Raw genomic sequence first — 24,216 nt, 5'->3', positions numbered from 1 at the left:
TCGCAGCTGTTGTTGTTGTAGCTGAGATGGATAGGAATCAGCTATACAGAAACATTACTCATCACACAGCTGACTCAATGAAGCGTATTCCTTTCTGCGTCGTAACATGTTGTAGTCGTCAATTTTAGTGTCCTGTTTATTAATGTTACCCTTTCTTGGTTATTCTCAATCAGAACTACGTTTCCTCGACGTGGTACCAGACCAGCGTGGTGACAGGGAGAATCTCATCCAAGCACCCAGTAAGTTTGACCTGACTGCCATCAAACACATCTCCCTCTGGCTTCCTTTCTTTCATCCTGACACTACAGGGTGGTGTAGTGGCTCGAGCTGCCCTGCTTGTTCTGTCAGCAATGTTCAGATACTGGAGCTATCCGTGGTGCTGAACGGCAGGCTGTTTGCAAAGCAGCGGCTGTTATGGAGGAGCAGCCACTAATAACATTGTAAAAAGTGTTTAACGCACGGGTTTTTTTTACAGCCATGTTGTAACAGCGATAAAGTATCAGCCAGTAACAACATTACATTGAAATAAAACGTACATGCAGTGAAACACAGACACTGAAGAATACTCCTGTTTCGCTCCCTCCCTTGCTCCCTCGGTCCCTCGCCTCAGTGTGATCGGTCGATAGCTCATTTGGACATCACCTCGCTGTCAGGCTCTGCTGCTTCTGTCTCTGAGCACTGCCATCACACACACACACACACACACACACACGTATATGTAAGCGTGCAGACATTGAACTTTTCTAATCTCACTTAGCGATCTGCGGCCGGTGTGAGCTACACATTGAATTGATTAAACTGCTGCTGAATGAAATATGGGACCGTCGGGCCGCTGTGATTTAACACAGCTCTGTTGCCTCTGCTGTTTGGCTGAGCATCGCATGAAGTGTGTGGATGCTTTTATCTGGCTGTGTGTGTGCGTGTGTGTGTGTGTGTGTGTGTGTATGTGTGTGTGTGTGTGTGTGTGTGTGTGTGGCTTCTCTGGTCCATCTCTGATCATAGATTGTGCTCTTATAGTATATTGCATATTGCTTTCATTCAGAGTGTGATCATACAAAACAACTAATATAAAACAACATACAAACAAAACATCTAGTTCCAGTCGTCTAAAGCTTGAAATCAGTGTATAAAACATTTGAAATGCTAGCTTTAATTCATATTCACTAGATTTGTATTTTTATTTTCTTGTTAACCCTCTTTAAGCACCTTGAAAATATCTATCAGTAGAGTATCTAATGAGTTTGACGCATTAATTCATAATGAAGGAATGCTTAGAAAAAGCCCAGCAATAATTAGTAAAGTGACCCGCAAAGAAAAATGTGCTGGATAATATTTATTTAAGCTTCAGTTTTGCCTGTGATGTATGGAGTTTATGGAGGAGTGAGGAGAGTAAACTCCCTCTATTTTTTTTCCTTATTACTCTAGCATATAAATGAAGTTCCCTCAAGATTATTCTTGTCATTATTTGGAGTGGAATAGTTCATTTAAGACTCACTCAGGGGCCGCTAACACGCCTCATCCCGCTGCTGTGAAGGGGGAAACTGCATTTCATACTTTTGGGTCAAAGGGACCTCACCCAACACACACACACACACACACACACACACACACACACACACACACACACACACACACACACACACACACACACACACACACACACACACAGTCCATGTACACACACATACATATTCAAATGAGAAGTGCTGCAGAGGGGTTTCACTTTCATCTGGTGTGGGTTCAATTGAGGTGAAGCCACACTGCAGTAACAAAGGGGAGTGTGGATTAAAGCGGGACAGCTAAAAAGCTGCTGCTGAGTTTATAACGCTGCAGGAAGTGATTCTCGCTGCGGTGGGAAAGTGGAGCCAGGTTTTTACCTGCTGGAGGCAAAAATATCAGCTCCCTCCTCTCCCTCCTACAGTCCTTTTTCTCTTCTTCTCTACATGATGCGGCATTTCTGCTCATTCTTTCCCCATCCCTCTGAAGTGTAGTAGTGAAAGCAACGAGGACAAATGAGATTTAACTTCCTCTGTAGCACCAAAGAGATGAAGCAGCATTCAGATTGCTGGCTCCCTGATGCAGCACTCCGCCCCGTATCATCCACTCTCTTTATTCCTCCCTGCACTGCTCAGCAAGAGCCTTTTATGGTGTTCAGAGATTCATACATTCATACCACCCACAAGTGTGCGGCGTTCACTGACTCCTGCAAAGATGCCAACACGGTTCAGCTGTCGGCTTAGGGCTTTGAACCATTGTTGCTTTTGTGGTGTAAAGGGCTGGAGTTCCTGTCTAAATTTGGACTTTTCTTTAATATTTTTGTGTCAATTTCTCTTTATTCTTCACCTGTTTTCCTGTTTACTTCCTCCCACAGCAATACACACACCTTTTAATCCAAGTACGGGATTTTTACCTTTTTATGTTGATTAACTTATCTTAAGAATACGCCACAGTGTTTTCTCTAAACAGATCTATTGTAGTGTAGGACAAATATAAGATATATATATATAAGTACACTGCTTTATTGCATTATTCATGTTTTGGTATAATTGGGCCGCTGCATCTGTTCCCAAACTGCCAACTGGTGTTCCTTCAGGGCTGGTCTAATGTTCCTTTAAGACTGCTTTGCATTTAGTCATTAAATGTTTTGCAGTTCAAGCCTTCCCCAGGCTGATCTAAGCACTTCACTGAAGTGTGTGTTCTCTGCTGACTCCTGGGCAGCCTTAAACACACTCTGATGCATAGAGTATACACAGACACACACTATTGCACGTGCAGTTGGATACACATAGTTACCCATGTGTGGGGCAGACAGGGGGACGAGGAAGAGAGTAGTTTGGATATCTGTTTGGAGGACTTAATATTCACAGTTATACCAATGAGTGTGTGTTTGCCTTGCTGTACGATAGAACATTTGTATAAGTGACAACATCTAATCTAAATACCCAAATCTCTCAAAATGATGGTTTAAAAATGTTTGGTTCACAGATTAAGGTGCACCATTGGCATCGGACAATAACAGCATTTCAGATTTTTGATGTCATGATTACTCACGAAAAATAATTGTGATCCAGGATCAAAATATGCTTTAACTATTCACCTTAGACATTTGTCATTGCATCACTGGTAGGAGCTGTTTCTTACTGACTTTATAACCCTTTATTATTTTTGATTTGGCTCTATTTCAGTATTCTCTACCAGGATGGCTTGTGAGACCCTCGTCTGAGGACGCTCCTTATAATAGATAATCACCACATTAACTTATTTTCAGGGTTTCTTACTATGATCCACAATAACATCCTATTTCATCCCAGTTCAGTGCAAAACTATAACATTAATGAGAGTTCAGCTGTTAGACTGCAGCTCACATCCATTTATAGACTGAAGTCTGGGTTTATAATGACGCTGACATTTGGGTAAAATCACAGATGCTTAGGGGCTACGTTAACCTGCCATGGACAGCGCTGTTAGAGACCCGTATCTGCTCCGATATAAATCCACACGTCAGTCAGGGCCACTGTGTGATAAACTGGCTTTCTCAACACTGCTATTGGGAGCAATGCTAGAGTTCACAGGGACAGCGACATACTATTATAGGATATAGTGTTGGAGGCAGGGCCCGTTCACTTTCAAGTCATAATGATATAAAATAAGGGCTATTCAAGTCAATGCGAAAAAGTTTTTTTGGGCCTGAATGACGTCATAGGACTGACACGATGGGCATTACCAACTTTCGGGAAGTGCCGAAAAATGAGCATCAATGCCCGCATCACTTCCTGGGGGCCTGTACGGCACAGTCTGTTACCCTCCTTGAATAGGCCGATGGGTTTTACGGCCATGTGGTGATGATGTCTCTCTCTTCAAACTCACAAGATGGATTTTGGTGAGTGTGTTTGTGTGTGCATACAGACATGCGTGTGTTTATGTGCACCGTGACGAGTCATTAAACCGGGTACAAAGTGATTAATTTACCCCGCACCAGCACAGTGATTCAGTGGTCCCCATCTGTTTAACAAGGCAGTGTACCTCTGGGACTCTGTCTCTGTGGAAAACATTTACGTTTATAGCGGCGCAGGAAAATGTGCCTTTCATTCAATTTTCTGCTGGCAATCTGTGTGTAATTAGAGCCAGGATGCACTAATGTGTTCGGCTCCAACCTGTGCTCTGTGGACCTGCCATCATGGACTGGGCTCTTGGTGTCCCATACCACGCTAAAGCAACGTCTTAGTCCAAAATCAACAACTGGGACTGCCTTAATAGCTGCATTTTGCTAGTTAAGATGCAATTTTGTAATAAATCTAAACGCGGAATGGTCTAAACATTCACTCTGTCACCCTGCTGCTAAGAGGTTAACAGGAATCCAACTCATTTTGAAAGCAATGTGTTCAAATGTTCACTCTGGTGTGATCTGAAAGTCTTCCATAACTAACTTATTGGTCCATAAAATACACATACTGTGCAGAGCATATTGAATAATGTATTAAACATTGCTTGACAAGCAGCAGCCGCTCATTATTGGGGATATACATACTTGAAAGTGACTGTTTACTGATCTGCATCCTTCCTGCAAAGCTATCATGAATATTTAAACCAATGCTAATCTAAAAACATGAGCCCCCCAACAGGTGGTTTGGCAACAAGTGTCATTGTGAGGCTCTGTTGGGGTCCGTGCAGACCCACTGCAGGTTCATTATCAGGCTATTATGAGCCCATTTAAGGACACGCCGGGGTCTTTAAAGAACACCAGGGTTGTTATTAGGATAAAAGGGACGCTGCTCACTGTTTCAACAGAGGAAAGACAGCACGAAAAACAGCACATCTGCATTGTTAGGAGGCCCGTTCAGAGTCAGTGAGCCGAGAAGAAGGAAAACACAAGCATGTGGCACATTTTCAACTATTGATGTGTGTGTTTTTGTACATGAGCAACAGAGGGTAAAGCATTTCAAGTAACTCTGTATAATTCTTACACGCTGATTTAATTAGAGGAGGAACAACATCCTCAGCTGGCATTTAATTGGGCCTGTCCTGTGCCAGAGCAGTGAATCTGTTTGTGCAGCACAGTGTGAGAGCCACAGATATACAACAATACAACAAACTATGTCATAACTAAACCAAGTGGTTGGCATTGATGTGGTTCTTTTTGTAGGAAGACTCGGAAGATAGCATTGCAGGGGTTCCCTCAAAAATGATATCACATCGTTGTATTTTTGATTGATTCTACACAGTCACATGGCAAGCTATAAGAACATGTCACATCTATTCTTTCATCTATTACTTGGTATCTATGGTTTTAGACATTTAGAGGACAAAATGAAACAAGTGGCAATGTGTGTCTGTACTGGCACAGCGTCCACTAATGGACTCTTTCTCCTTTCTTCGTGACACAGTCAGGGTGATAATGACTCAGGGAGCACACACTGCGCAGGGCTGGCTGTTACTGTTTACACTTATGTTGCATTTTTATATAAAACGGACTGCGTGCATGTGTTGCTCCCGTACGTGAATATTGTGGTCTGGCGTGCATTTTCAACTGTGTGGTCAGCACTGAACAGAACAAGCTGACCCAGGGCTATTTCATATTTTACAATTTCTCATTCAACGTCTTTCCCTCTCGCTCTCACTCTCTCAGGCTGCATTGACGCATGTTGTGCCCTTTAACTCTTTGATTCCCCTCCTGCTCCTTTTTATCTCGTGTTCTCACGCCTGTCTGGTTGCATCTCTTTGATCGCTTCTTCCAATCTCTCTTTTCACATATCTGACTCTCTTTAAAAGCCTCTCGAGGTTTAACAAAGAATATTCAAAATGAAGGGGCACAAACAAAAGCTATTAACAAAAAATACAACGGTACTTCAGCCGTGTGGATGATATGTAGCCTTAACTCATTATTATTCAGGAGGGAGTTATGATCAGTGTGACGCAAATCGGACCAGAACATCAGAGCCGGTCTTTCCCTTTGAAGTTATTTAGTGTGTCTGTCCTGCATATGTGTGTATGAATTATTATCTTTCGCAATAGAAGTGTGTATAATCTGTGTACCTTGGGAATAAAGGAGTGTCTATCATGCTGACAGTCATTCAATCAAATCCCTGTGCTTTGCATCCTGTTAGCGCTGATTTATGCTGTCATCACTGCAACACTTTGGGAAAGCTGACATTCGCATCCGACACCCTGAATCACCTGTCACACACACACACAGTTGTAATTACTTTCACCTTTTGCCATTCCCTCTTCCCCAAGACACACACTGACTGCAGGTTCCCCGTGCACGGTAGTTGTACGAGCTCCATAGCTGGACCTGTGTTTGTGGGTGTGTGTGTGAGAGACTGGTGCCTGGACTCTGATGTCCACACCCTGCCACTGCAGTCCCCCCTCTCTCTCTCTCCCTCTAGTGAATAATGAATGAGTGGTGAAAGCAGAGAACTGTTGTCTCTCTCACACACACAAGTATACACACTCACCATAGGGTCAAACCAACCACATCATTTAAATTCTGACCATGATGGGAAACATTTATTTCTATCGGTGTGTGTGTGTACTTTATCGTTCCCCCTTACCATGTTGTGTGTTTCCTTGTACACTGATTTACATGTCCTTTATGTCCTTGATGATAACCTTTAACATCCTCCTTACACACCCACACACCTCATGCCTCTTTGTGTGTGTGTGTGTGTGTGTGTGTGTGTCTGAAGGGTGGATATACTGGGATTAACAGGGATTAAAATGAAACTGCTGAGTCTCTTTTTTTCTCGCCTCCTTTACACACTGACATGCTTTATCACCTTTCGTGTTTTCCTCCTTAAGGCGGAAAAAACTGCATACGTGTAATTTTCTATGTGTGTCTTTATCGGTATCGTCTTCGATTACTCAGTGGGTCGATGCAGGGTGGGCCGGGAGCCCAGCGAGCGTCAGGCTGGAACTATTTTAAGGCGTGTGTCTGAAAAAGTGAAAGATCTGTAGTGTTGGCTGCAGGCCCAGGATGGCTTTCTGTTTTTCTTAATGTCAGCCAACAAAAGCAGCCAGTGGCAACACATGCTCCACAGGGTTCCTGCTGATTGCACATAGGGGGGATTCTCCAGAGGTTCAATGAGGAGAAACAACAACATTCTCTTTTGTAGATGAATCATGGAACACATTTATTGCTTTGGTTTATTGTAGTTTGTTTGATGAAGCACGTCTAAGTGGAAAAGCAGCATTAACCAGGCACTAACATACTGTATACTGTTTATTTTCACATTATTCTAACTCCTCCTTCATGCGGCCCTAATCATCATCTTTTAAAAATTCACACTTTTTGTCTCCCAATCTTCTTTCCTTTGATTTTCTTTTCAAATGTCCGATTCTTTTTTCAAAATGATCACTTTTTCCTAAAAAATCTGACTTTTTAAAATGTCCCACTATTTTCTCCTTATTCTAACTCCTTTTTCATGTGGCCCTAATCATTCACACACTTTTTGTTTCCACATTTCTTTTCCTTTTGATTTCCTTTTCAAACTTTACATTTTTCTTCTCCAATTTTTGACTTTTTCTTCAAAATTATCAGTTTTTTCCTAAAAGATCTGACTTTTTTTCAAATTTCTGAAAATGTTTCTAAATGTCGACTACAAATGTCTGATTACTTTTTCAAAATGATCACTTTTTCCTAAATAACCCATGCCTAACAAATGTTTTTTTCCCCCAAACTAGAACTTCCAGGCCCTACCAAGACAGCCCCTTCACTTCACCAAGCAGCAGTACATAGAAGGTAAAGTTCACAAACTCTCATTAACACACACACACACCTCCCACATGTTCTTGAAAATAAGGCAGCGATAAATGTCGAGAGGGTGTGTGTGTGTGTGGGCGTGGGCGTGTGTGTGTGTGTGTGTGGGCGTGTGTGTGGGCGAGGGAGACATTTCTCAGGGCATACAAAAACGGATGAGCAGTCAGCTAATAAAGAGGCTTTATGAGGAGGATAAAAGTCACTGTCACAGTCACTAAAAGCGTCTCCGTGTTTGTGTTGTCTTGGACTTATGATATATACTTGATGTGTGTTGCATCCATTTCATTTGAGGATTATATTAAAGTGAGCACAGTCTTAATTACACAGTTAATTTACGTTTTGACATATTTTACGTTTGGCCTATACAGCACTATTTGATTACGCAAAAATACATTTGAATCAAAGCAACATTTTCTTCTTTTTTGTTTTGGTTGCCACATAAATGTTTACATCTGTGAAAGTGGCACTTAAGCTAGATTAAAAAAGATAACGGGTTTTATTAAAACTGTAAATTGTTTATCCCTCCCCTGGTATAATCTTATGCCAGTTTGATGAGGAAAGGAAAATATGCAAAATGGTAATTTAACAAAGTCCCAAGATTCATTGGGAGAATTAAAGCAGCGCGTCTGAGAAAATGAACAGCTGTTCTTACGTGATCACATACGCAAAATCACATACAGTGCCGTGTAATATCTTTGTTTACTTTCATGACGAGGATATTTTTTCTCAAAGACAGCCCTGGAGAAACATTATCCATATGGACACGAGCATTAATTTAGCAATCTTGGATTTGATTATTTCCTCCCGTCATCCCTTCTCCTTTAGCTTAAAGATTTAATTACCACCCCTTTCCCGTGGTTGCACAGTCATCATTTAATACACATTAAAACTGCCACACAGACGCTTTTGGAAAACAGCCTGACGCTTCATTTTTTTTTCAACATCAATTATATAATGATGAAATTGTATGGTGTCAGGCACCATGTAAATTTCATAGAAAATAAAATGAGCTTAAACACTGACATCTTGATATAAAAGAGATAAAAATTAGTGCAATATTTCAAACGGGAGACACAATTTTGCCATTTTATTTAAGTCACGGAACCTCCTTCACTTTATATTCAACTATTTATTTTTCCTGTCTTATCTTCAGGGTCCAAATAGCTTTCTGAGACGTGTAGCATTCTCCCCTTTACCACTCCCATTGCGTTTATAGGTATGTAATGCATCTTTTTGATAGCTATCCTTTGAAAATGGAAAAAATGGACTATGAATAAATCTGAATAAAAATAAGGTTGAGGGAATGTATATTTGGTGCAAGACTCCCTTTTTGTACATTGCTTTGAAAATATACAATATCAGAATCAGAATCCCTTTATTCGTCCCACAGAGGGGACATTTAAATTTGCTACAGCAGCAACAGAGCCAAAGACAGCTTTACAAAAGAAAATATGCTTTAAAAAAAATATCAAGATAAAGAAAAACACACAATTTACAAAATACACATCCTGAAGGAGATATAGCAGCCAGGTAAACATTGCACAGTTATTGATAATGGCATATTTATGTTTATATATTGCACATACATTGTTTTTGCACTAGTCAGTTTTTTGTTGTTGTATGTATTTAAGTCGGACCGCTGCAGGAAGGAAGGACCTGCGGTATTTCTCTGTGAGACAGAATGGGTGCAGCAGCCTGTCACTGAAGGAGCTGCACAGTGCGGACAGGGTGTCCTGGAGAGGGTGGGACACATTGTCCAGCAGGGAGGACAGCTTGGCTGCAATTCTCCTGTCTCCCACCACCTCCACAGTGTCCAGAGGACTCCCCAGGACAGAGATGGCCTTCTTTGTTAGTCTGTTCAGTCGCTTCCTGTCAGCAGCCGAGATGCTGCTGCCCCAGCAGGCCACACCATAAAGGATGGATGATGCCACTTTCTATGTGTTGGACTGAGCAGTTATTCTGCTGTCAGTCACTGCCACTGATGCCACATTCAGCTTCATAGCTCTATTTATGTCCCTTCTTCTCTCTGAGTGATTCAGAAGTGCTAACATCAGCACCTCTGCTCCTCACTTACTCAGATTCACAAAGCTTCTTGTCATCAAATCATCTACTCTCTGTCCCTCCTATATCCCTTATATCATCCCTTCTTTCCCTTAACCAATATCCCTATCACTTTGTGTCTTGAGGAGACAGGTGAGGCCCTTATCCCATTTGAATTACTGTGTGTGTGTGTGTGTGTGTGTGTGTGTGTGTGTGTGTGTGTGTGTGTGTGTGTGTGTGTGTGTGTGTGTGTGTGTGTGTGTGTGTGTGTGTGTGGCCCCTTTTTCAGTGTCAGCATGTATGCGTGTGTGTGCATGTCCTGCTGTGGTTGTATTTCCCCCATGCTGACGAGGGATCCGATGCTTCATTGTTACCCATCATTTCTCCCGCACTAAAGTCAGCACTTCAGTCCATCTCGTCAGATCAGAGAGTGCAGTGGTGGACTGATCCCGATTGGATTCTGATTTGCCTTTAAATGGAGCGTTGTGGCTTCATAACTTATGTCCTCATTAAGTCAGATGCGGTGTTGGATCCCGTTATTGCTCTGCTAAGTCCCTTGCCACTCACTGCCTGTGTTTCTGTGGCTCTATGTCAAACACAAAGACACAGACAAAATATTAGAAGTAAATTACTGTTTAGTTTGTATGTCTGGCTGACACATTAAACTAAAAATGTGCTGTGAAAGATGTCCCTATGCCACATGATGAGATGCTCTGCGTATTTATGGAAGGTCGATTTAATTTAAATTCTGTCTGGCCTCTAACCAGCGTTTCTCATAGCAGAATTGAAAAGTGATAGAGCAATTACTAAGGCGTGACCTTATGTGTGATAAGGTAATTGTGTGTAGATTATTGTGTGTCGTTGTTATTAATAACTATATCTTTTTAATACAATTCAGTTTGTTTTTTATTAAATTTCAATTGTATTATCACAGTAAGAATCACAATACACATACATTTAAAGTAAACAAATAGATCAGGAACATTGTATTTCCATCATTTGAGACTGGGTTTTGTTGTTAGAATCATTCAAATGACATAAACAAGTACAGAGAAGACAGTTTTCACATTGAAAGTAGTTCGCTCTTTGCGGTGAGGGGTTGATGTGCTGAGGAGTTCCTCAGGGCTCTGTGTTTGGTCCCCTCAGGAAAGGAGGAGGAGGTTGTGACTGTTCATCCCCGGGCAATGTTCATTCCTCAAGAAGGATGGACCTTTCTGGCTGCAGGTAGGACAATAAATAATGTACAGTCATAATCTTTGAGGTCTTTCATACAGCACTGTGATTTGCTTCTGCAACCCCTTTTAATTCAAAGTAACGAGAGTCTGAATAAAACTCATTTAACAAGCCTCTAAGAATTGTGTTTCCCTCTGCTCCGATTTGGCCTTTTAAGTTTGTATCTCTGAAAACCCTCTTACGCTGAGTCCCTGGCATCACAAGGTCACTTCGGGGTGTAAAACGAGTCCACGCTGTGCAGACAGAGGGGAGAGCTTGCTGGGACACTGTCAGCCTGGAAGAGCTTTGTGGGAAATACTGGGTGTCTGCTGGCCCTGACAGTGTGGCACACTTACATAACCCCCGACAGATAAACCAGGGTTAGCAGGAGGACAGCAGCAGGATCAGAGTGAGGATCCCACATGTACACACACAACAGGCGTAGGAAGGCGCAAACACACACGATAACCTGCAGGACAACACACACTCGCACACACATGCTCTTAGGCCAGGTTGCCATGGAAACAACCCCTCCTCGGGAGTCTTCCCCCAGTCACCCCCTTTGTGTCCTTTCGATGTCCTTCCCAAACTGGTGTGTGTGTGTGTCTGTGTCTGTGTCTGTGTCAACCATTACTTTTCAGTGTCCCTAGAAAGAGTTCAGCTCAGAGGCATGTCAAAAACCATTATTGTTTCTGGTGTATGTGTGTGTGTGTGTGTGTGTGTGTGTGTGTGAGTGACTAGGGTTGCAAAGTTATCTAAATATTCAAGGTGGAATTGTCCTATGGGAAATAACAAGAACATATTGCACAAATGCAGACATCATTTATAATTTCTTAAAATAAAACGTGTCAGAGGCATTGGCTGTGTACAAACTTTAAAGTGTTCTAACCCTAACCCTGAACAATTGATTTATAAAAAATATGTTTTACAATGTTAAGAATTAGATGAAATAATGTACAATTACTTTTCTCATTCATGTTACTTTGAGGGTTATATACCTCAAAGTAACAGCTTTCTGAAAACTGGGAATTTGAGGCTGCATTGTGAAATAAATATTGTTCAAAAATATAAAATATATTCAGTCCATCTATTAAAAACTATGACCTATTATGCTGTGTAAAGTTTTAATCATTCCAGAGCTGAACTTTCCATTGAAGCCCTCCAAAGAATCCAAATAATGGCTTAGTGAACAATGTGCGACTATCTGTTTTACTGGAGATAAAACAAACCGTTCTTACAGCACGTTGAGCAGCCTCCCTCTCCTCCCACAACCTGCCTGTGCCGAATTTGTGTTTGTTTGTTTAAGTAAGCAATTGCAACTCAGTTATTTTCTTTAGGGAGAAGTCTGCTAGTGTGTGGGGGCTTGAGTAGAGAGAGGGTAGCCAAAATGAGAACAAAGACAGTCCTAATTCCCTCATCCCGCCTGTGAGTTCAGTTACTTTATTTTTCCATCCCTAGTCCATATTACAAAATAACACATTTGAGAAAGCAGTGGTTGTGTGCAGCATCCAAAATGGCAAATGATTGTATGTATGCCTCCTAGCATTTTGATGACACACATGCTAACAAAATGATCCTGTTATCTAAATGTGAAGGTAGCCCAACAATGGTGTTTCCAGCAGTTACATAAGGCCCTTTGTTGTCATAACAGCGGTCAGTTTGGAGAGTTTATTCTGTGCCAGGAGATATGAGCCAATGAATTTTGACCCATAAAAAAGCATTCTAACAACAGTAAATAAAAAGGTCTATTAGCGGTAGCTTTAGAGAAATGACCTCCTGAGAAAGATAGATAGATACTTTATTGATCCCAATTTTGGAAATGATTAAAATACAAATACTTACAAAGTGGAATCTTATATCAAATACAAACCATATCAAATATTCTGGATAATTACAATGTTCTAAAAAAGTCTGAAATACTGCAGTAGCAGGAATATAGGCGTATACTACAGGAGCATAGACGTACTGTATGTACATAGAATAATATAGCATTTACAGATATACAGAAAATGGCAACTTGTTCATTAGGAAGGAGAAACTCAAACTCTGTAGCAGTGAGTTCTCTGCCAGCTCCTGGTGAGGTTTTGCAAAGTGTTATCGCAGAAGGCTGGAATGTTTTCCTTTACCTCTGTGTGACAGTCAGTCTGTTGAGATTGGGACAAACCACTTTTTCCCAGCTTAAAACCTCCTCTCGTCCTCCTGGGTTTAATCTTTAAAGTATAAGGTAAACATTTATCCTAGTAAACTCTAACTCCCACAATACAGTTCAACCTAAATCCCTAGATCGCCCCGCTGTATGCAGGCCAATCTTCCTCCCTGAAAGCCTCTCTAGACCAACCGCAGCCCACAGGGAGCATTAGATATTCCCAGTGTGCGGGTTTGAGCTGAGCTCTTAAGCTGCCATGCATATCTTTCATTCTGTGCTGTACTGCAGAGCGTCACTGAGGGCTGCTCAGGGTTCTGTGGGTGTTGCCATTAAATATGGATGAGGCACGGCTTTAGTCCCCTCTGTGTGTTAGTATGCTGTCCTACTGCGGGAGATAGTACCAGTTTGTTTATTGTTTCTAATACCACTACTCTCAAGTAATACATGGCCCTCTGCCCTGTGCTTCGTTAGAGCTACGACTAATAAGTGTTTCATTACAGATAAACAAATGCACCTTTAATTTATTGCTTTATAAAAGTAACTACAAATATCTATCAAAAGTTGCCAGAGCCCAAAGGGATTCATTTAATGTTGAGTGCTGCACGAGCTACAGATGTACACATTATAATGATTAACAATTGTATTAAAGGGAGCAGACAGCAGAAGCGGGCATTAAGATAATTCATAGTTAATATACTAATTATTCTGACTTAGTCTAGCCTCTAAATTGATATATTCTCATCTGTATCCTTTAAGTATAAAGACAGAAATGCAAACAAATCTGATCCAGTTTAAGAGGAGAAACTGCAGGTAATTAGTGAGCAAACAAAAGTTCCCCAGTGGATTACTTACATGAAGGCAATGTTTTTCACCTTATTAAATAAATGCTCATTTGCTCGAATTCCTAGGACGGAAATGTGGACATTGGACAAAGCCACGTTCAAAATGCTTGTTTATTTTGTATATCTCTTTGAATGAAAAAATAAAGGCTCTTCGGCCACCTTTTTAGGGATAAAATGTGTATATAAGTCAGGTTATGATACATGAACAAACCCCCTCTTTTTAAAACATCCAGAATATAAAAGAGGAACACATTTAGAAAGTTTTTTTAATGTGAGTAGATATTTATGGCTCAGAGAGAAAACCCAACAAATTCTAGTGAAACGGGCACTAATGATGAATGGGGGGGAATATATATATAGATGTATATCACCATGAAACTTAACCGGATGATTACTTTTATTAAGAATATGTTTTTGTTTTTCTAAACTGTTGTTTGAATATGGAAAAAGGGCATTTTCTTAAGCAAACTTTTGGTGAATTTCTCCCATCCATCCTGAGGGAAAACATGTTATGGAAGTTAAAATAGCCCATACTCATAACTGACATCATGTATTTGTCCAGCAGTGGCCAAGTCAGTAGGGGCTTGGACTGGGAATCGTAGGGTCGCCGGTTCAAGTCCCCAAACAGACTTGAAATATGGAAAGTGGACTGCTACTTGGAGAGGTCCCAGTTCACCTCCTAGGCCCTGCTGTGGTGCCCTTGAGCAAGGCACTGGACATCTCCAATCCCCCCTCCCCATTGCTCCCCGGGCGCTGCACAATAGCTGCCCACTGCTCCTAGCACTAGGATGGGTTAAATGCAGAGGACCAATTTCACTGTGTGTGCTCTGCTGTGTGCATGTATGTGACTAATAAAGAGGGTTTCATCCTCCGATTCTATCTATCTATTCTATCTATGAAAAGCGATACCTGTCGTGTGTCTCCTCAGGGGTTAATCTGCAGAGGAAGTGACTGCAGGTTGAAGCTATTCCTGTATGGATCAATGAAAGGATTCTTGATTGTGGCCGGTTTTATTCTGATCACGGAGACTATCTCTGCTCGAAGGTGGCATTTGAGAACACGCTCACAGTACACGCTAACTCAATTTCAGATGTGTAATCCAATATCATTACTCTCTTTTTATTACACACACATTATCTTTCTTCCTGTCTTCCTGGATTCTATTTCTATCACGCATAAAACCATCTAGCTCTCTCTCTCACACACACACTTCCTGGTCAGCCGTATGTTTCTTGAGCCGCCAGCCATGCCTGGAGGAAATGTGATCTGACTCATAAAACATTGATGGGAGGATATCTTTAGAAACACCCTTCCTCACCTCATCACAACCAAATCTCTTTTTGGCCATTGCTCACCTTCCCATCTCTCTTTTTCTGTCCTGGGTTAAACGCTAGATAATGTTCACTGTTCACTAACCTGCATTAACTGGACTTTCCTTCCCTTTTTAGTTGAATCATAGACCCTGAAATCTGTGGTAAATTGCCCGATTTATCTCAATTAATAGAAACATAACAACAGCTATATTACTGCATCCGTTTCCCTCTTACAATCCCATGATCCAGTCCTTCATCTCTCTCTCTCTCTCTTCCCACATTAGTGGATGCCTATTACAGCCGGTAGCTTCAACCTCACCGGGAGAAAACCTCTCACTTCCCATGGTCCATTTGCAGTCGTTTTTCCTCGTGTTCTGCCCGATTTAATTTGATTTTGAAGCAGCCGAGCAGAGGAGGAGATGGGTGAAACGGGCATAATGGGATGTGCTTCTGCTGTGAATATAAGAGTGTGTGTGTGATTATATATGGAGGGATGTTTCATTGTAGATCTGGAAAGAGTGCATCTTCTCTATCTGTCAATATCTGAGTCTTCGGCTGTCTGTCTGTGTACTATAATGCGCACTTAGGTGAGACAGAGTCTGCTTATTTTGAAGATGTTTTTCCTTTCCTGTCGGTCAGTGTTAGTCTTTTATAGCCTCTGGTTATCTCACGGCTTATGTAAGTGCCTCGGGCAAATTTCTAAGATGATACAGTCTCAGAGGCCGCTTTGGACGCCGTGTTTTTCTGTCTGTCCAACTTTACTGTGCTGAAATTGTGTCAGCCATGCAGTCCCTTTGGACCTCTGCTGTTTTAACTCTTATCATTTATTTGAGTTTTTTGGATGGATAGATGAATGAATTTGATTTATTTTAAAGAAGAAGTTCAGCTCTTCATTTTTTCTTGTGTGTGTGTGTAGTCCATAATAGACCCATACATTTTGGGATATATATGTTCCCCAGAAAAAATCTTAGTTACCAACAAACATCAACAAACAAATGCATCCTATTTCTGTAATTGCTGACAATAACTGTTATTATTTTATTTTTTTAATGACCCGGTTGTGTGGCTGAGTAGGAATTCTGTAAAAGGGATAAGAAATGTATCACCATTCCTCGAGGCTTAGTCGGTAGGTGCTACATTTACTTTCACACTGTCCTCAGGTCTCTGTGAAGACTCGCATCAAAGTTAAACACCAGCAGTTATGTGCTTTCATGGAACGTGACTTTTCAATTATAACCCGGCTTTACATGCCACAGTGTAATAGCGGCATGGGCTTACAGCGAGGCGGAAGCAGCATATTACATTCAAATTATGGCAAATGTAAAAGCAGAGTAAGTCAGAACGTGTTGTCCGATCACCGTGATGCATTCGCAGGAGATCAGAGGAAATGAGGTGCAGAAGATACAGTGTTGCTTGCAGACAGCTACAAGATTGGAAAACTAATTTGATGTCTGTACGTCTAGCTTATTAGCTTAGCTCAGCACACATTTAGTGGGACATTCAACTAATGTGTCATCAAAAAGGTGTGTGTTTATAATTGTATTCCCTCGTGGTGTTTGTGCAGTAAAACTCAAAGGTCAGAATTTTGACTTTTTCAGAATTTCAGAAGTGGAGTCAGCAGAGAAGTAAATCGGAAATGCGCCATATCGCAATGTATTGTATCGCAATACTTAGCATATCGTAGAGTCGCAATACTAGCGTATCGTGGCTTAAGTGTCGCAACGTATCGCATCGTGGGGACCCAAGCTTTAAATTTCCCCTCAGTGGAACGGATAAAGGGATTCTGATTCTTATGTGATTCCCACCTGTAGTTTATATATATATGTGTGTGTGTTCTGTGTGTCAGACTTCTGCCAGGTGGAGCTGCGCCTCCTGGCCCACCTCTCCTCCGACCCCGAGCTGCTCCGCATTTTCACCGACCCGCAGGCCGACGTCTTTACTATGTTGGCCTCTCAGTGGTAGGTCAAACACACACACACACACACACACACACACCCCACACACACACAATCCCCCTGATCTCTTTGCCAAGGTGAGTGTTGATGCTCTGCAGGGTTCCTCTTCTCCTCCCTCTCGTTCTCCCTTGTCCTGTCTCCTTCCCTTCAAACTCTAATAACCTTGTTGCTATGACTACCTGGACTACATGGGCAAGACACCCCTGGGTTGGTCCGTTTCATTGTCACACTTTTGAAGTGTTTCTCTTGATGCCAGTGTGTTTGTACACACACACTACACTGTCTTGTTTTTTCCTGTGTGTGATGTGTCCCAGCTTTACTCCTGTCATCCATCTCCGTCGAGTGTGTGTCAGAGGGCAGCTGGTTAAGTGGATTACCTGGATATAGGGTGCATATTAACAGCTCTTTGAAGGCTCACATTGTGACTCTTTCATTAAATCTCTTTCACCTTTTAAACCAGTTAACTGGAGCTCTGTGAGAAAAACGTCCTCTTTCTCTCTGTTATTGTCTTAGATTTCATTCTTCTGCCTTTTCTGTTAATTGTTAATAGGTTTTATCTTGCCCTTTCTTGTTCTCCCCTCTCATTCCCATTCCCCCCTCCTTTTTCATCACTGTATTCCACTCCATCTTTCCTCACCTTTCCTTGTCCAATTGCCCTGCCATCTGTTACTCTGGTTGGAAACCCTTTTGAAATGGTCAGAGTGTAAGAAATGTAAACAGATGTATTAATGATCTGTGAACCGAGAGACAGTCTGCCTACTACAAACTTTATTCTTGATGGGTCTTTAGAACTCACAGACTTTATTTTGAAGCTTTAATTGCAACAGCTTAGCTTTAGCTTACTCCCCTACAAGCTTTGGTAAAGTGATGTCTGTGGCAAAATGTTATCATATACTCACATTTTTTTCAAACCTTCTTGTAAATATTATACTTTGTTTCATAAAACCTTTTAGCATGAAAGAACATAGACTACTCCGACTGATTCAAGCTTTCATGGCATGACATTTCAAACTGTTGCATGTCAAAAAACAGTGGGCAGGTTAAGACAAAGAGAAAGAAGTCTCCAGTAGATGAATGCCTTTCCAGCAGGTGGCAGTGAAAATCCAGTACTGATACCCATCAACCAGATGCACCCTGGAGGGAAACACCTTCCTGTGAGTCCTCCACTGGAGGTGAAGGATGACCTGTGTTTTACCACAACCTGTCATTTAACAGGAGGAATTCAAAGTGTAATTGCCTCACGTTTAGGAGGCCTTATCCTGAGTCTCATGTCTACACACAGTGAAAAGCTGGAGTCTCATAGCAGCAGTTGTAATTTTTCAGAGAGCATGTCTCTGAACAATGATCGGCAGTGGCAGTTCCCCTCCAGAAAGGCTTCTGTGCAGACGTGTGATCCCACCCAGTCTGACCCCCAGCACTACGGCAGTCTACAAGTCACATTACATAACTGTCTGTCTGCCTCTGTTCTTTACTGTAGTCCCTCTTCTACTACTTCATGTCCTTTTATACCTCCTCACAGGCTTTCTTTTTACTTCATTTTTTGTTCTTAACAGGAATTTTCTGCTGTCCTCCCTCTCTGTCACTTTTCTGCCTTGTACTTAAACCTTCTTTAAGTTGATCAGCATCCAGAGGAAACAGAGGACACATGCCCACTCATTATACTTGTATTGGTTGTAATTCCTCAGGGTCGTATTTGTGTGTAGAAAAAATAGCTAGAGGGTCTTTAATCAGTATCAAAAATTGACCAAATGGTGCATATTCAGATATTTCCCTCTTTAAAAACACAATTTTGTTGGATGTACCATCAATTTATTCTCAGATTTTTGGTTTTTTTGGGGGCAACCAGTGCCTTTATTTTATAGACAGATAGTCCCAGGCCGGGTTCGAACCCCGATGTTAGTGCATCAAACACATCTCTTCACCATCTTGTTTACCCTTAAACAATATCAAGACCCTGATAGTATTGAATCACACACTATCTTTCTATCTTTGTCACACAGGAAGGGGGTGAGTGAGGGTGAGGTGACTTCTGAGGATCGGGAACACACCAAACGCATTGTCTACTCTGTTGTTTACGGGGCAGGTGAGCACACACACACACACACACACACACACACACACACACACACACACACACACACACACACACACACACACACACACACACACACACACACACACACACACACACACACACACACACACACACACACACACACACACACACACACACACACACACACACACACACACAGGCATACTCTCACTGGGTGGTAATAATGAACACACTGATATCCATCCATATCAACTGGACAATTGACCTCTAGTGTTTCAAAATGACAAAACAATGGCTCTAATTGTCAGTAAGCGGCCGGCTCATAGTGTGAAGGGGGTAAATGCATTAGCAGAGGAGATCATTTAGAGACAAAAGTGAAAGAGGAGGAGGAGGAGGGATTACAGTATCAGAAGGATGTGATTTTTGCACCAGATTTGCATCGTCTTCCCTCAAAAGGATATCTGCTGCGACAGCATTTCTTTCATGCTGCCGCTCCACATTCCCGATTCCCCTGCGCGGACAGGGATGGGGGAAGATAATGAAGATAAAAATAGAAAAAGGGAGCAAGAAAGATGAATGTATAATACACCCATGTGGCCCATTTATGTTTCACACACACCAGTGGATGTGTGGTGGATGTTTCGTATAGCGAATCATTGAAGTGGATTTAAAATGCTGATAAACGTGACCGTGTTAACATGAGCATTGGTGCTTCCCCTTGTTGATAAAGAGGTTTTACTGGAAGTCTGCACTCTCCAGCAGGTTGTATTGCCAGGGGCCAATTGAATTGCTTATTAAGAGTTTTAGCTTTTTGTCCAGAGGCTCACACAACACACACCACCAGCTTCTGCTCTGGTCTGGTGGGAAAAAGCCGCTGGGCTGACTAAAGTTTGTAAGCGGTATATTAAACGTTTTTTCTGGCTTTGGCAGCTTTTGTCAAAACTGCTCTTAAACCAGAATACAGAATCAGTTCAAAGCCTGTTTACAGTTCATTATATTGTATTGATTTTTACAGAACTGTTCTGCTGTACATGAAGGGCTTGGTATTTTCATATGAAAAGAAATCTAAAAACTATAAATAGTTTCATCTTTTAAAAAAATGTAAAAGATCAGATTTTTCTATTTTAGTAAAAATTAATGTTTTATCAAACTTTAAGAAACCGGATCTTTGGTTGTATTTCATGCGCAGTTTTCTCAAAGCTTATATAACCGAGGTGTGTCTGTTATTGTTTGACTGTGTTTGAGCCAAATGTAAGGACAGGGCACCATATGGTCACAGGAAGTCACCCACATAGTGATCGCACTCACTGCGGGGAAACAGGGTTCACTTACTACAACAATGATCAGGAGCTGGGCTGTATTCCTGGTAGACAGCTTAAAAGAAAGCACTAACTATCAGTTCTGATGTCTTTATAGTGCCATGATGTTAGAGGTAGCCCATATTTAAACCCTAACAAGCATTAAGCAATAAATAAATGTAGAATCGATGTTGTAGATATCAATTACTTATACTAAATATGGTTTATCCCATGGTTAGAGGAGAAGTCTCCTGATGAATTCTGCCGTGTCAGCTTTATGTTTTTGACATTACGCTGTCCCCGACAAGGTGTGTTATAAAAACAGGACATTAACTCCCTGAAGAAGAAAATACATTGGATTTAATTAACAAATCAGCAGTAAGTGACACTGAAGTGTTTATGGGGGCATGTTGCCATTTTTCACTTAAGATTGATTCATGCAATCGCTTGAAAACATTCTGATTAAGGACGTTCTGGTTGTGATTTGTTCTGCTGTATTTCTACTTCAGGACTCAGCAGGGGAAAACAAACATAAGATGCAGTCAGACACACATTGATGAAGGAGTCAAATAACCTCAACAGCAAACGTATAAAAGCTATCCATATGAGAAAGAAGGGGGGGCATGGGATGCATGTGGGGTCAACTCATAAAGCTAAAGGTCGGTAAAAAATGCAGAGAAAGTACAGAGATGTGAACGAGGAGCCTCACGCGGAGACAGGAAATGTAGGCTAAGAGGAGAGGAAGAAAAAAACGGGGGAGGTGGGGGAGTTGATGGCAATGTAGGGGAAAGGGGAAGAGGGAGGAGTGGGCGGGGCTTGGTGAGAGGAACGAGGAAAGGAAAGGAGGGAGCTCCTGATCAGTGTGGGTGGATGCGTTGCCATGGATACCAAATACTAAAAAGGAAGCTTTCTCCGGCAAGACTATAATCAGGCCAGGGAGGAGGGGCAGAGCGGTGTGGCTGTGGAGTCAAGCGCGCGCACACACCAACACACACACACACACACACACACACACACAAATGGGTCAACAAATAAAAAAGACCAACCTGATGATGTTGGAGGAGAGGATGAAGGAGGTGAGAGAGAGGGAGGTGTAAACCCCAGTGGGAACAAAAAGAGGAGGAAATAGAAAAGACAGGTTAGCTTAAGTTCCTCATTTGTTACATCTGGTTAAACACATTCAGGTTAGGACTTCAGTGACCTTTTAATAATGCTTAAAGAAGCATTCATCTATTAAGTCCATACAATCCAAATGTATGGTCATCCATTATTAAAGAAGAAACCCAACTTGTAAAAGCAGGCAAGAATTTGTACTCTTTGATTAAACTATAGCTTACCTGGTTCAGTTTTAGCAACATTATAGTAGCAAAAAAACACCCGGGTTAACCCAAGACGTGACTGAATGTTTTTGGTACGGTTTTGTAATTAGTTTCACTAAACATCAGTCTTGTATAATAGCCAACATTAGATGTCACCACTCTCAAATTTAAGAAAGCAAACCTCACCGCATAACTCGCTTAGAGCTGTTTCCAGCAACGTAAAGCTACCGCAATGTTTGTCAATTTTATCTTCTTGCCCAATTGACAAAGCCCTCTGTGCAACTCACATTTCCGGCATTTCATGTTTGCCTCACGTGCGCTACAGTGACAATCAATCCACTCTTGAAGTTCAAGGGACTTTACAAAACAGGACGGGTCTGGGCTAGTCAGTTAGCTCATCATCATTTCAGTAGAAATCTCTGTTACTAGAAACTTCTTTGACATGGCGCCCAGGCTGTTGCTTTTCCACATTCTGTTGATACTGTTTAACAAATACCAGCGGCCTTTTTGAAGAAGGAAATGTTTAATTTAGAAGACCGAGTGCAGGAAATGTGAAGAACTGATGCGAGGGTTGCAGTGGTAGTAGAAGTAGAAAGGAAAGAGGGCTAACTGACAGCTGAGATGAATGGGGGTACGGTCGGAGGAGTGCAGGGAGCTTCAGTAATGAAGGTTAAAGGTCCCTCGCTGAACTGACCTCGTTCAGCAAGAACAAATGGCATATGGAGTGCTCACCGGCATCTACTAATCATCCTCATTGTCCCGGTTGCATGAAGTATTTGCATTTTAAACTCAGTGACTTCCAGCTCAACACGAATAAGAACAGACGTAACCAGCCACATTGCTGAGGGGCCTTGATTGTCATGACTTGTTCCAGGGACAGGTAAAGCGACAGATCTGACCGTCGCGAATACATTTGGTGAGCCTGACTTTCCAAGGGTGAAGCTGCTGCCAATGAATCTGGCGACATTCCCAAAGTCAACATCTAGAAATGAGAAATAAAGGTCAACCCATCATCAATTCTGAAGGATGTTCGGTTGCTACACGAGTAACATTTTGTTTGACATAGCCGTAATCATAACGATTCCCTCTGCTAACCTTCACACATCCACACACACACACACACACACACACACACACACACACACACACACACACATTTGCAGTCTTCCCCTGATCCTTTCCCTCACCCTCTTTTTATCTTGTCCTCTAATACCCTTCTTTTGGATCTACTTTTTCTCTCTGTCTTTCACCCCCTTGATCCAGTCGCTCCTCTGATCTCGTTCTAGACTCTTCCAATCAGCCATGATGAAGCTGGAGTTTGCTCCATTTAAATAGAGCTTTTGTTATTTTTGTTAGCTCAAGGTCTCCAGCAGTAAGGTCATCACAGAGCTTTGATATTAAAGGAAAAGTTCGACATTTGGGGAAATTATACTTGACCGCCTTACTTTCGAGAGTTGGATGTGACGATAAATGCCACTCATGTCTGTACAGAAAATAAAAAGCTACCATGAGCCACCAGCTAGCTTAGCACAGCACAAAAGTGGAAATAGGGGGAACAGCTTGCTTGATTCAGGTAACTACCAGCCCCTCTTAGGCTCACTTAGTCACATCTAATATCTCATTTTGAAGTGTTAAACCAGTGTTAACAATAAAGAACAAGACATTGCTGTGTCACGAAGGGTTAATGTCCAAAAGTTTTGTCAATAAAATCCCAAAATGAACGCTAGTCCTTCAGCCTTTAGCATACAGCAGATATTGCCAACTTTTTTAGCAAGCTGTAGTAACACTAGTGACAATAAATGTGAGGAGTGTATAAAAATATGAAGTGAACAATGAATCATCGAGGCTAAAAAAGAAACTGAATCATACTGTTCCTGTGATCTGTATGGTATTAATGTCTCCATTTTTAACTGATGTTACTGTGCATAGTTAAATATAAGTTGGTGATATGTTGCTCTCCGCAGGTCGTGAGCGACTGTCAGGGATCCTCGGGGTGAGCGCTGAGCAGGCCAGCCGCTTCCAGGACAGTTTCCTGCAGAGCTACAGAGAAGTGCAGGCCTTCATCCAGAGGACCATCCAGCTGTGCCACAAACGAGGTGTGTGTACAATCACATTCCCACTGTGCCTCCCATAAGAAGAATTAACTCTTAAAAAGGTGTTAATGCTCCTGTACTGTAAGAGAGATACTGTATCAAAGTCAGAGTTAAGTTAAGGGAAAATAGGGGTTAATGTAAAGCAAATGTTATGTCACCAGAATTATATAAAAGAAATGTGTGTGT

At 41.7% G+C, this 24,216-nt stretch overlaps 1 protein-coding gene across 1 annotated transcript in view; it reads left to right on the top strand.

Moving 5' to 3' along the window:
• poln (polymerase (DNA directed) nu) overlaps positions 1-24,216 on the top strand; it is a 46,156-nt gene that overhangs the window by 11,575 nt on the left and 10,365 nt on the right. Inside the window, exons 14-19 of the mRNA XM_063895309.1 lie at positions 174-239; positions 7,681-7,738; positions 10,943-11,020; positions 17,156-17,267; positions 19,265-19,347; positions 23,902-24,033. Coding sequence (XP_063751379.1) covers positions 174-239; positions 7,681-7,738; positions 10,943-11,020; positions 17,156-17,267; positions 19,265-19,347; positions 23,902-24,033 — 529 coding nt within the window. The remainder of the gene's footprint in view (positions 1-173; positions 240-7,680; positions 7,739-10,942; positions 11,021-17,155; positions 17,268-19,264; positions 19,348-23,901; positions 24,034-24,216) is intronic.

This window comes from Eleginops maclovinus, chromosome 11 (genome assembly GCF_036324505.1).
Source record: "Eleginops maclovinus isolate JMC-PN-2008 ecotype Puerto Natales chromosome 11, JC_Emac_rtc_rv5, whole genome shotgun sequence".
NCBI lineage: Eukaryota > Metazoa > Chordata > Actinopteri > Perciformes > Eleginopidae > Eleginops > Eleginops maclovinus.
This window is presented reverse-complemented; position numbering and strand designations above follow the sequence as displayed.